This window comes from Myodes glareolus, chromosome 1 (genome assembly GCF_982192425.1).
Source record: "Myodes glareolus chromosome 1, mMyoGla1.1, whole genome shotgun sequence".
Lineage (NCBI taxonomy): Eukaryota > Metazoa > Chordata > Mammalia > Rodentia > Cricetidae > Myodes > Myodes glareolus.
The window spans coordinates 60,923,770-60,936,730 of record NC_142026.1 but is presented as its reverse complement, the minus strand read 5'-3'; the positions used below and the strand labels follow the sequence as shown (position 1 = coordinate 60,936,730).

Below are 12,961 nucleotides of genomic sequence, written 5' to 3'. Positions count from 1 at the left end.
TCTGCGGTCGGCTTCGTTGTCGCCACCCTCGACTCGCACGGCACGCCGGGAAATGGGGTTCTCAAGACCTCAGGGGGGGGGGCTGACGGTTCGCGATGCACGTCGGGAAATATAGTCCTGGGTAATGTCATCCGACTCTGCCAAAAGACAACTTGAAACGCTTCTGTAAACACAGCCAGAGCCACACGCTCACTACACAGATGCGACAGCAACCCTCATAGGGCATCAGAGGTGAAATCTTAGCTATTCCAGCCACATGCAGCAACCAAGCCAAGCCAGAAGCATGCTGGGAAATGGAGTCTAGTCACCCACCAAATCGATGGGCTGCGGTGACTTCCTGCGCCGGGTGCATTCTGGGAAATCGAGTCCACACTCGTGAATACTCAGTTCTTGAGCTGTGAAGCACACTGGGAAATGGAGTCGTCACCACGCCCTCACCGCATTGCAGGTGTAGAGTTGTTTATAAAGCACGCTAGGAAATGAAGTCTCAGGTGATCCTCAAACTCCAAGTAGATACTGTAACTAGAAGAAATAGGATAGGAAATGGAGTAGGCATCGCGCTCTCTCTGCCCAATTAGCTGAGCCGCAGTTCCTTCCGGGAAATGTAGTCGACACCAAGAGTTAAGTGCGTTGCTTCAGTGAGCCTGGTGTCTTCTGGGAAATGAAGTTCAAGGTAGCCTCATCATTAAGGAAGAGGACGGGAGCTACCAGCAGCCAGGCGCATGCTGGGAATAGTCCACAGTGGAATTGACTCTTTGTGAAGGTAGGCGCAGGAGCTTCTTGGGAACTGTAGTCCAAAGGGAGTACTGTGCCTCAGAGTGTAGGTGAAAGGTTAAGGACGGCAGTTCCCAGGGGAAATTGTAATGAGTTACAATGTCTCCTTCCTGGTCCCTAGATCGTAGGAATGAGCCAAAGCTGATCAGTGATTGCTGGAAAAGGGCCACATATTGGGAAGAGAAAAACCTTTCCTCCCTGCATTCTCAAAGGATTTAACAAACAATCCCGACCGTGTCTCAGAACACTTGTTTTCGGATATTCTGCCTCTCTCTAGCAATATGGCTAGGATCAAGAAGATGAGCTGCACGATTTTAAAAAAACAAAAAACACACAATTTCTGTTCTGAACCCCCACTCGATATTCTAAATCACAAGATCCTAGAGGATCCAAATGAAGAAAGCCAGCGGCTACAAGAAGCAGCTTGTGTTTTCCTGCGTATGTTCAGGCGCCCGGTTTCCCGAATTAATAAGCGGAAGAAAAGAAGTAGCTCCAAAGGATACTAGGAAACTGATGTGTGGTGTGGTGTGGGGTGTGTGTGTGTGTGTGTGTGTGTGTGTGTGTGTTCGCACTAATCGTCCGGGCTTTTCGGAAGCCTAACATCCAGTCGGCTCGGTCAGTTTCCAACTGCATTTCTCCGTGGACACGGAGCAGAGACAGACCGTAGGGCTAACGCCTCTTCAGACTACTTTATCCAGCAGGCAAAGCGCGGGTACTTCCGCCACCTTTGCAAAGACGGCAGACACTTCATGCTCGATTGGATAGGGCGTTTCTGGAGTAGCACAACCGAATGGATGGCTGCCACCCTCTGACGGCTACTTGGAACTGAAAAGTAAAATTTAAGTCAAAGCCCAAGGCATAGGACTAAGAAGTCTCACTAGGGTGTGTGGCAGGATAGAACCGATTATTTAACCGCCAGAACCCGTGGGACCTCAGCAGTGGACCGGTCTTTGTACTAAGCTCCGTGGAACATTGCAGGGCAAATGTCTGTAAAATGAGATCTGTAGAATGTCTCCAAGTGTCTAAGAGGGTCCTAAAGACGTTTGGAGGAATTGATGAAGAAAGCATGAAGAGATAAGTCTTTAATAGACTATAGGCAGTAGAAAACAATTGTTTGGGGCATGATGGAGAAAAATCTCAAGAGATATCTGTAAAAAGGCATATGAGAGAATGACAAAATTATGAGGATCTCCAAGCAGCCTGAATAGGAGAAGGATGGTTAAGAAACACAAAGAGGAGACTGTGGAAGAGTTGTGTGAGAACCTGGGAGGAGGGCTGTTGTTGCAAATGGAATTTTAGTTGTAATGGACTCATTTGTAAAATGCCCTGAAACTTTCTGGTTGGAAGCAAAAATCTCAGGACCAAAGTCAGGTGTCTTCTTTTTTTGTTTTGTTTTGTTTTGTTAAAAAAAAAACAGGGTCTAAGATTACAGACATGTGCAACTAGGGCGGATTTATGGTGCTGGGAATTGAACCCAAGGGTCTTGCACTCTGTCAACTGAGCCACATCCCCAGCCCTCCCTTTTTCTATTGAAATAGGGTCTTTGCAGGCATGGTGGTGCATGCTTTTAATCCCAGCACTCAGGAGACAGATGGATCTCTGAGTTCATGGCCTGCCTGGTCTACAGAGTGAGCTCCAGGACAGCCAGGGCCACAGAGAGAAACCCTGTCTCAAAAAACCAAAAAGGAGGAAAAAAAAATAGAATATTGAGCAAGGCTAGCCTCAAACTAGCAGCTATCCTCCTACCTGAGCCTTCCCAATCATGAGGCATGTGCCAGTACACTGGGCTCAGGGCATTTTACAGGAAATGGTCCAGGCCTGCAAATGGATTAAGGTGGGTGATTAAAGACCTGTGGGGGTGGGGCCTGCTATCTTTAAGGCCAAATATCACCTGTGCCATCCCACACATTCATAATCTGGGGCAACAAGTTTGATTAGACCATGATCTGACCTCTGAAGGGTTTCTGAAGTTGAACACGTAGGGGTCACGTGATTAAAGGCACTCTGAAGGGTTCTGCTGCGGCTACTAGCCAGTCCTGCCTGCATCTTTCCTGCAGTGACAACATCCGCCTTCCTCTATCACCCCACTAGCAACTCAGCTGCATCTACGTTGCCAGGAGATACGTCTCATCCCAACTTCCAGAAATAACCCAGTGGGTCCCACCCCCAGGGAATGGCTTACATCACCCAGGAGAGGGAGCAGTTGCCCACAGGCTGCCACAGGAGCCTGTTTTCTGCAAGTATCCCAGTCCTGGATTCTCTCCTCCCTGCCAACTGATGCATCATCCGGGACCACCCACCCAGGGGCTGGCACAAGTCAAGGTCTGAGTGCAGGGGATAGACAGCACTTGCCAGTTCGTTCTTTCCCCCTCAGGGCTGCACAGGGTGGTGTTTTATAGCAAATCCAGTCCAACAGGCCCTGAGTTCCAATTCCCACTCTTATCTCTCAGCAAGTGTGTGGCCTTGGGGGAACCCCTTCCCCTTTCTGGGCCTCAGGCAATACACCTGCAGTGTCCAGGTGGGGTCTGCATCCACCAGCAATCACAACCTGAATTCTTCTGCTAATTGTTCCTCCAGGACTCAGCTTTTCTAGCTTTGGGAGCTCATCATTAAGGAAATCCTAAACCCTGCACACCTTGATCTGGACTCAGTCTTGGATTTTCATTGGAAAATCCAGTTGTTGCAAGACCATGGGATTTGGAGCTATTTTCCTGAATAGCTCAGCTCTCTGGAAGTTTAACGAAGCCCTTGAATGTTGAATGCTTAAATACATGACGCACAGGATGTTGGTCAAGATCAAGCTATTCTTAATGGGATAAATCTCTCGCAAAACCTGCTGGTTGGGGAGATCACCCTGGTGGGACAAAGACTACCAATTATTTTTGAGGGTTTAAGATTTAATTTTATTGAGGCTGGAGATGGCTTGACGGTTACGAGCACTCGCTGCTCCTACTGAAGACCGAGGGTCAGTTACCAGGAGTCACGTGGAAGTTCCTAGTCATCTCTAACTACTTCCAGAACATCTGACACCCTCTTCTGACCTCCTGGGACACAGCACATGATACACGAATATGTGTATAGTCCAAAAACATATATACATTTTTTCAAAGATTTTAATGTGCAAATCTGTGTGAATGTATGCAAATTCTATGTGGGTATCAGAAGTGAGAAGAAGGCAACAAATTCCCTGGGGCTGGAGTTAGGGGTTGTCATGAGTCACCCCACATGGGTGCTCCGGACAGAACTGAGGTTTTCTGGAAGAGCAGAAGCATTCAACCACCCACTCCAGCCCAAGGCACTGCAAGCCTCATCAAAGGACCCTAAGCACGACGATAACACGACACTCCCCTTTTTATGTGGCCCAGGCAAGCCTTAAACTAGAACTTCCCACCTCGTCAAGTGCTGGAATTACAGGCGTGGACCACTAGAACCTCCTCCACGCACATTTTAGAGAGGAGCAGGGTGCTAGAGGCAGTTCAAAGCACAGGACCCTTCACCAGGGACCTGATGGGGGTGGCTTAGCAATCAGAGCTGGAGGGGAAAAGCAATTCAGGTCATAGGAGAACCAGGGACAACAGGCTCAACCCTGTTAAGGGTCAAGAGGCAGATTGAAGATAGGAAACCGGTCAAGGAAATACAAGACTAGAGAAAGCCAGAGCCCTTAATACACTCTGAGGCGTGTGACACCTGAAAGGCCGTCAGAGCTCCCCAGGCAGATGACCTGTTCAGAGTCAGGCCTCTGGGCCACAGATGGAAGCAGGTGTGTGTCTGGACCTGCCCGGACCTAAGGCAGGTCTGTGGTGATGCTGTGGCTGGCTGCACCCAGTACCTAGGACAGATTACCACAAGCAAAGGTCCAAAGTTTTATTGTTTTGAATACATTCTCCAGCAGCCCCCTTATTCCCACCCCACCCTCCATTCCCAATACAGAATAAGGCTTGACCACAGCCCTCCAGGCCACCCCTGGGGCCCCAGCTGGGAGGCAGAGAGGGGCTTCCAGTTTGGTTTCAAGGGACCCCCTTCCTGTCCCGACCCACCTGCCCATGGGTCAGACCTAGGAACAGCTGGGGGTGGGTGTGAAGGGACTGGACCGGTACTGGGGTGGAGTGGGGAACAGGCACTTGTAGAGATTTGTGGCCCATAGATTTGTAGCCCCCTCACCTTCCTCTGCCTCCCACCCCTCCACCCCCACAGAATTTTTGGTTTATAAAATTGTCCCTCCGGCCCCTACTGCAACCTTGTGGGGTCTAAGAAACCCAGGCACTCACAGCCCCTACAGGGGCAAGGAAGGCAGGGCTAGGGCTGGGAGGAGGGGGCTCGAAAGGGAAGGAGTAGGACGAGGTAAGTGGCAGAGAACAAGGAGGGGGTCAAGGCTTTACTTCCTTTTTTTGTAATACAAAAAAGTTCCTGGGTGTTAAAAGGCCAAAGCCTCTGTTGAAATAGAAATCCCCAGAATGGAGGTGCCCCCCCTTAACACCCTCCTCCCGCCCCCCACCACCACTTTGCCCGGAACTTAGAAACCCAGAGATGAGGAGATTAGCCCCCAGTCCTGGGTACCCACCCACCCTACCATTAAAAAAAAAAAGTTTTATACAAAATGTGGGGAGGAGAAAGGAGGAGGCAGGGAAGAGACTAAGAGAGCTGCCCTCACCTCCAGGGCTTTGTGGGGGTTAAGGCAGCAAAAGCTCAGGGTGTTGAGGGGGCATACGGAGCCCTTGCCCACGGCTCTCAGGAATCTCGATGCTCCAGAGAGAGCTGGGCTGTGGCGTGCTGGAGATCAGAGCTCACCCGTCGTGGGGTGAGTGGCCCCCCAGCCTCCCCAGGGCCCGTGTCTCCACGCACCTTCTTGTCCTCACCCTCATCCTCTGGGCCCCCAGACAGGCCCCCGCCCCCCTCCAGGCGACAGTCTTCACTCCAGCGCCGCTTAAAGCGCAGTTTAAGGGGCATGCACTGGGCTGCCCCAGGTGCCTCTCCGGGCTCTGGCTTTGGGGGAGCAGGTGGGACACGGGGGGTCTTGAACACCTCCCCATCTTCCTCATCCTCGTCACTGATGTCAGTCACCTCCACCTCCTCGGACTCGCCTTCTGAGATGGGCTCCACCTTGATCTGGGGTGGTGGCGGTGGGGGAGCCAATGCGCCTGCTCCCTCAGCCAGTCCACCTGAGCCACTGCTACCGCTGCTCTTGTCGGTGCCTCCTGGAGCCTTCTCTCCAGCTGCCCGCTGACGGCGTCCTAGCGGGGGTGGCTGCAGCTTAAACTTGAACGGGGATGAAGAGGAGGAAGAGGAAGACGAGGCTGAGGAGGGGACCGGTGGGGTCTCAGGTGCCATGGGCGGCAGCGGGCACTTGTCAGGGCGCTGTGGCTGGGGCACCACCAGCCCAGGATAGTGCAGGAAGGCGCGGGGACTGAGGTGGTAGTTGTAGACGCTTTGGGTGTGGGCCTGCAGGTACCGTTTCATGTCCTCGGGGCTGAAGGAGAAGTGGGAGCCTCCCCCTGAGCCACTAGGGCCCCCACCACCACTGGGGTACATAGGACTCAACGTGGGCGAGGGTGTGTAGGCCAGGTGGGTAGGAGTCATAGGCAGAGCTGGGGAGAGCTGAGGGGGCAGAAGGGAGCCAGGCCCAGCCAAGGGTGACACGGGGAAGGGGCTTAGGGGCTCAGGACCACCCCGGGGCCGGGGGTAGACACGGAAGACACCGGGGTCATGCGGGAGGCGGGCCAGGGGGGGCCCTCGGAAGGCACCCAGCTCTGGAGGGCCAGGTGGTCGTGCCCGGGGGTCCTCTCCCAGAGGCTCCTCCAACTCTGACGTGCCATCACTACAGTCACTGACTGAGCCCCGGCCCAAACGTCGGGCTACCACAGCAGAGAAGAGAGAGGAGGAAGATGAAGAGCAGGCCGGTGGAGATCGGGGATCCTCGGTGGGGGACAGCACCTCGGAAGGCGTTGAAGGGGGGAAGCGGAAATGGCTGCCACCCGATGGTACTGGAGGGGCACTTTGGGGCACTGCACCCCCTGACAAGAGAAGGGAGAGTTGGCATCAAGATCTCTGGTCCATGCTGGACACAGGAAAACCCACCTCTTCATTCCAGTCCATGCATCCCTGGCACACTCACCGGCCAGCCCCACGTCGATGAAAGGGTAATTAACCAGCACCAGCTTGTTGAAGTTGAACTTGTAGGTGAACCGCTTGCCCTTGGTCTTGTGCAGAATGCGTTTGTTATAGTAATAGCTGTGGGCACAAAACACCACCGGGCCATCAGGAGAACACTCCAGAGGGCCCAAGCACCATGACATGTGGCTGTGTGCCACTCATAAAGGGTACCCAATCGCCTAAGGCCGCAAAAGAGAAACCAAGTAGCCAGAGAGCGGTGACCATACCACAAGCTCCAATGGTGACTACATTCTCTACCTGGGATATCATCTGTGACCTACGAGCTCATAAAAGGCCAGGACTTGCCCAAGGCCCAAGTTCACACCACTAGAGGATCTGATAGAGCTAGATATCCAACCCAAACCTGTCCTCATGCACCAGGGGTTTCCAACCAGGGGGACCAGCCTCATGCCCTGCAGGACCCACAACCCCTTCTCACCGCAGGGCCCGGCTCAGCTTGTCATAGTTCATCTGGGGCTTGCACTTGCGGACACCCCAGAGGCGGGCCACCTCATCAGGGTCCTTGATGACAAACTCCCCGTAGTCCCCCTGCCAGGCGATGACGCCCTGGTACTCCTCCTTCCGTAGCAGCTCCAGAATAAAGTGCCACAGCTGGATCTGCCTTGAACCTGGGGATGACTCCGGTTTGTAGGCCCAGTCTGGGAAGGCAAACCCTAGGGACAGGAGATAGGGAGTGGCCTGGGGTCAAGATGCCAAGTCAGGGGCTCTGGGTCACACCCTAGAGTCCACCTCCTGCCCAGCCCCTTGGCCTTCCATCACCAGGAAAAACCCTCTCCCCTCACCATCAGAAGGTGACAGTATGTGTATCTGTGTGAGGGGGTTAGACAGGAGCTAGGAGGAGGGGAAGCTGGAGCCTGCTCCAGCGACACCGGGAGAAACAGGAAACCAACGGCGGCGGGTCCCGGGGCCAGTGCCAGGGGGCTAGGCACCAAGCCAGGATGGCGGGCAGGGCTGCCAGTGGGGGAGGGGGAGGGGCAGGAAAGGGCACACGTAGCCAGTAGAATGGGGGTACAGCCCTTTCTATGTACCCCTACTTCTATTCAAAACCAATAAATAGTACCCCCCCCCAGCTTTTGCGATACTCTCCTTAGAAACATATATGATCTTTCCTCTTAGAACCATAGACGCTACTACTCCCACCAAGGACTAGAGAGGATTCTTTTTTTTTTTTTCTTAAAAGGACCAGACCGGGTGGGGTGGCTGGTTGACGATGAGGTCAGCGCTTGCACACACAGAGGCTTCTGTCTTCCCTTGAGAGTGAAACCCAGACTGTCTGAGAGAGAGCCCCCCCACCCCCCACAGTACTGGACCCTCTGAGCCACAATGCCCTCCCCTAGTCCACCCTTAGGACCTGGATGGAGGGGACCTGGCCCAGACAGAGCCCAAGCAGGCCCAGAACTGTCACCTTCCTCCCTCTTCCACCCTCTCCTTTCCATCCTCAGTTCCTCAGTTTACTCCCAGCCCACCTGCTGGCCCGCCCCCAGCATTAACCTTGGGTAGAGGTTGGTGGTGGGCTGACTTGGTCCCTAGAGGGGGTGGGCAGCCTGGGGTGGGGGGGCTGCGGTTGTTGTCATTTCCCAAACCCCCGGGTAATCAGGGGCCATCAATAATTCAGCACTAGGCAGCCGGTAATGGAGGGGTGGGAGGAGGGAAAGGAGAGGAAGGCAAGGAAGGGGGGGGAGGCAGATCAGGGGCCCTAGCGCCATGATAGAAGACCAAGGTATATGGCAAAAAATGGGCGGGGTCCCAAGCCCTAGCCAAACTGGTGTGAGTGAGTAACCCCCTCCCTTGGGCCCAGCTCAAGAAGAAACCGACCAGGCCTCTGCAATACTGAGCCTCCCCATAGCCTCAACACCGGAGTGAAATCCAAAAAAGGTTCCTTCCCCTTGGGACAACACAGGAATCAGTAGCTCTAGTCCAGCAATGACCACCTTTCCCAAATACATTACTCAACATTCCCTTATAGACTTCGGAACCCTGGGCCTAGGTAGAAAGGGATGGCCAGTTCAGCACTCCCCTTAGTCCTCATGCCCCATTCAGAAATCCCTGCCTCAAACCAGCCAGTCACTGCCAGGTGCCAGGAACATGATTTCCAGCTGTTTGGGACTTTGTGCCCAGAGTCCTGCACCTGCCCAGAGTCCAGCACCAGCAGCCCTATTTAGTTTAGTAAGGACAGTCCCTGACAACCCCTAAGGACCCATGCACTCATAGCCCCATCCTTCTCTTGGGAATCCGCGAGTTCACCCCATCATCTCTATTCTGCTATAGAGAACCAAGGTCCAGGGTACTGCCTAGGGTCATCAAGTCCCCCCTCCATATTCCCTGGAACCACCTCCAAAATGCTCCTGGCTCCCATCAGGGCACAAAGCTCCATACTACTCCCACCTCAGTTCCAATCTGGTTCCCAGTCCCAAGGGGGGGGCAAAGCCCCTAAGACATCAGTCTGGAGGTGGAGGGGTGTACTGACTTCCACCCTCCCCCCAAAAAATTAAAGCCACCCTTCCCAGCCCACCAGCCCCAGCCTCCGTGTCCCGGTAACCAGGCAACGTGTGTGCAGCGACAGTCCTGGGAGCGGGGGAGCAGGAGGCTAAAAATAAACTTTGCAGAAGAGAGGGAGAGAGACTGCATGCAACACAAAGGGAACTCGGAAAGGAGGTGGGGGGCTCTGGAAAGGCCTCAAGCCCACATTCTGGGAGCTGTCCCAGGCCCCCTTGTTAACCTCCTTCCCTAAAAAACATCACCCCCAGGCCTGGACCCTGACTGCCACTTCTGGCAGAGACCCCTCCTCAAGCCCAGGCCCACCCCAGCACCACCCTAGTACCGGCTTTCCTCATCAGGACACAGCATACACGAGGGCCTGTTCCCAGCTTTGGGGAGGGGACGGACTGGGGGTGACGTCAGGGTGTCTCAATGGGGCTCTGTTCCCCAGGCCTTGGAGCCAGGAGCCAGGCACGGGCAAGGAGACCATGTGTGTGTTGTATACGGGTCCACGTGCTTAAATCACGGAAACACCGGCTCTGCAGCAAGAAAGCTTGAGGGTACAGGACCTCTCCGGCATGTGGGTCCAGTGAGGCTGGGAGAAGGCGGCTGCAACTGAGGGAAGGGCTCCAGAAACACAGGGTGTAGAGTGGCTGCAGACAGGAAGGGCTGGGATGGCTGGGTCCCAGAGGGCACACCTGGATATCCCAAGACTGTGCAAGCCTGGGTGGGGGCATAAGTTCTGGGAAACAACCCCCAACTTAACATGACTACCTAAACTTTTTTTAGGGGATTATAGGGATCAGATGGGGGGGGATGAAAATACGTCTGCCTCCCGGGGGGCCTCAACACCTCCCCCACTCTAGGCAGACCTCGATGGCGCCAGAGCCGGGAAGAAAACAGGAAGTGGGAAACAGCCACGGCGGAGTAGAGAAGCGCCGGGATGGAGGATGATCGGATGGAGGGGCGCATAGTGGCTCGCAGTCGGAGAAGACAGACCGACCCGGAGGCCTTTCCGGTCTCTCCCTTTCCCCAGAGAACCAACACGCGACCGGGACCCCAGGCAGGATTGCAGTGGCCCTACAGGTCCCGTCAAGCCAAGGCCCGTAACACAGAGGGAAGACAAGGCGGGGTAGTCTGGGAGCCTTGGTCCCCTCCCCGGGCGAGGCGAGGTTCCTGCTGCCCCCAGGGCCCGGCAGCCCGGGAGCCTGTGGGAGTCGGGGAGTAAGTGGGACGCACGTGACTGACCCTACGGCACTGCGCACCCCTGCCCCACCCCCGCCCCCCCTCTTCGGCCCCAATCCCCTGGCGCCGGAGCCCCACTCCGAGCCCTTTAAGAGCCGCCCCCACCCGCCGAGCAGGGAGGTGGGGTGGGTGGGCCGGTCGGGGCACACACCCGCACATAGGAGCCCGAGCCGCGGCCGCCGCCGGGGGAAGGAAACAAGTTTGAACAGCGGCGCCCGGCCCCCTTCCCCCCCTCCCTCGTCCCCGCCCCGGGCCGGATTCCGACGGGGCAGACGGGCAGGGGGCGGCGAGGCCCCCTCCCCCCGCGCAAAGTCCAGCCTGTGCAAGCCCGGGGGCGGCGGGGGAGGGGAAGGGGGAAAAGTCCGAGTGGGAGGGGGGTTAATCCTGCTGCCCCCCGCCCGGCGATCGGGGGGGGGGGGGGAGGGGAACCCTGGCCCCTTAAGGAGGAGCAACTTGGCGGGGAAGAGGGGCGGAGGGAAAAGACGGCCCGCTGAAAGAGAGGCGCAGGATCGGGGAGGGGGAAGGACGATGAGGGAGCCTCTGCATTCCCCCCCATCTTTCCCACCCTCCTCAACTCCCGGCCTCCGCCCGCGCCGGAGGAGGGTACCCAAGTCTCCCCTGAGCCACCTTAAAGCCGCGCGTTCTAAGGTCGGAAACAAAAAGTTCCTTTTTCGAACGTTCGGGCTGCGCTTTGGAACTTTGCGACTCAGTGCGGGCGGGGGAGCGAGGAGTCGGACGGGGGAGGGGCGGTGCAGCTCGGACCCCGAGTCCCGTGCTCCCCACTTACGCCCTGCTCTAGGCCATCCCGTAACCCGCTCACCCGGTGCGGGGCACGCGCCGCCGTGAAGGTCACCGGCCGGACCGCGTAGCGCAGAACCGAGCATAGCGGGCCCCAGTATCGAACCCTCCCCCCTCGCCCCGCACACGTCCCGGCCCCCGGAGTGCAACGTGACAGAACGACTGGGAGGGACTCTGCCACCCCAGAGATCCCTGGAGAGCCCAGGTTGCCGGGTCCGAGCAGGAAAGACCAGCACCCGCAGCACCCATACCATTCCAAGAGGATCCACGAAATTGGGGCTCCCAGGCAGCACCTTAGCTCGCGCCGCGAGAAGCAACAGGTTTCGAGTGCTTGGGGGGTCCCCCCAGAACTGGGGATCAATCGGGCTCCCCTGAACCCCTTCAGCCCCCGCCCAAAGTTTTTCCTCCCGGTTTCCCGGGGCAACAAGTCTCCCCCACACGTGCTGCCCCCGCCCCCACCTGTGTCCGCCGGGGTCTTCATGCTGGGGGGCCCGGGGCAAGGCGCCCCGACTCCGGGCCGCTGCTCCTGGCGCCCGCGTTGCCCCGTCCCGTCCCGCGCCCGTTGGGACGCCCTCGCCGCCGCACCCGGCCTCGCCTCTCAGAGCCTCTCCCCTCCCCGCCGCCGCCTCCCGGGTTAATATCGCACTCCGGGGCCGGGACGCCCACGCCCCCCGGCCGGCGACGTCACCACCGCGTCGCCATGGAGACACTGTGCCCGCCCCCTCCCGCGCGCGCGCGCACACACACACACACACACACACACACATGCACACACACACACACACACGCACGCCGGCGCGCAGCCACTGAGGACCGGCCGGCTCTTGGCTTAAAGGGGCCGCGCGGCGGGGGAGGGAGGAAGAGGAGAGCGGCGAAGGTCTGGGGGTCCTAGGGGTCACGACCCTTCTTGAAGACTCTAAGTCAGCAGAACTTAAGTTTTCAGCACTCACTACCTGCTGCCTCACTTCTGCCCTTTCCTGGCTCCAGGGTTTCTTTTGGGACATTTTGGAGAAAAGGAATTTTATGAAGGGATGATCAGAAATTTTTGTGGGGAAGGGGCAGAATCTTCTCCACAGGGGGGCGGAGTCTGGATCTTGGAGGATGATCAAGAGCATAGCCATTTCCCAGCCTGGGTTTACCCAACCCCCCTCAACCCCGAGCCTGAAAGAGGGCAGCTGTCCAGGGGTGGGGTGGAATGGGTGGGAAACATTTCCCAGCATCGGAAATGGGGGGGCGGCTGTACCCTCGTCTCCTGTGGAGATGGGGTCTTGGCCTTCCTGATAGACCCAGTCCAGCTGGGGAGGAAGTGACCAAAGGATGCATTTGGGAGCCCCCACAATCACCACTGTCCCCAGGCGGCAGCTGTCCTGGGAGCGCAGCCGGAGGTAACCCCCACCTCCACACTGGAGCAGGGGGTTCCGGAGGTAGTGCCAGGATGCAGGGGGCGACCCAAGTCTGAACAAATGTGCTCCGGAGGAGCATTGGGGGTGAGAGG

The 12,961-nt window shown here is 56.8% G+C and overlaps 1 protein-coding gene and 1 long non-coding RNA gene across 2 annotated transcripts; one reads left to right on the top strand and one right to left on the bottom strand.

The window, feature by feature from the left end:
• Nucleotides 1-291: 291 nt before the first annotated feature.
• On the top strand, nt 292-2,140 carry LOC146896017 (uncharacterized). The gene is made up of 2 exons (XR_015738335.1): nt 292-763; nt 896-2,140. It is a non-coding gene; the product is annotated as an uncharacterized LOC146896017 (long non-coding RNA).
• A 2,484-nt stretch (nt 2,141-4,624) lies between these two features.
• Erf (ETS2 repressor factor) lies at nt 4,625-12,083 on the bottom strand. Its single transcript, XM_087907813.1, has 4 exons — nt 11,926-12,083; nt 7,364-7,598; nt 6,887-7,002; nt 4,625-6,785 (listed from the first exon to the last, which is right to left on the bottom strand). Exons 1-4 carry the CDS (start codon nt 11,945-11,947, stop codon nt 5,503-5,505), a joined length of 1,656 nt encoding a protein of 551 aa, XP_087763939.1. The 5' UTR covers nt 11,948-12,083; the 3' UTR covers nt 4,625-5,502.
• Between the last annotated feature and the right edge of the window lie 878 nt (nt 12,084-12,961).

What these genes read in the sequence shown, in the direction of transcription:
- Erf (XM_087907813.1), bottom strand. Translation starts at nt 11,947, where the DNA reads ATGAAGACCCCGGCGGACACAG. An exon ending in GAAGACCCCGGCGGACACAG is followed by an intron (nt 7,599 to 11,925) that starts GTGGGGGCGGGG and finishes TCCTGTCCCTAG; the next exon opens with GGTTTGCCTTCCCAGACTGG. An exon ending in CATCGACGTGGGGCTGGCCG is followed by an intron (nt 6,786 to 6,886) that starts GTGAGTGTGCCA and finishes TTCTCTTGTCAG; the next exon opens with GGGGTGCAGTGCCCCAAAGT.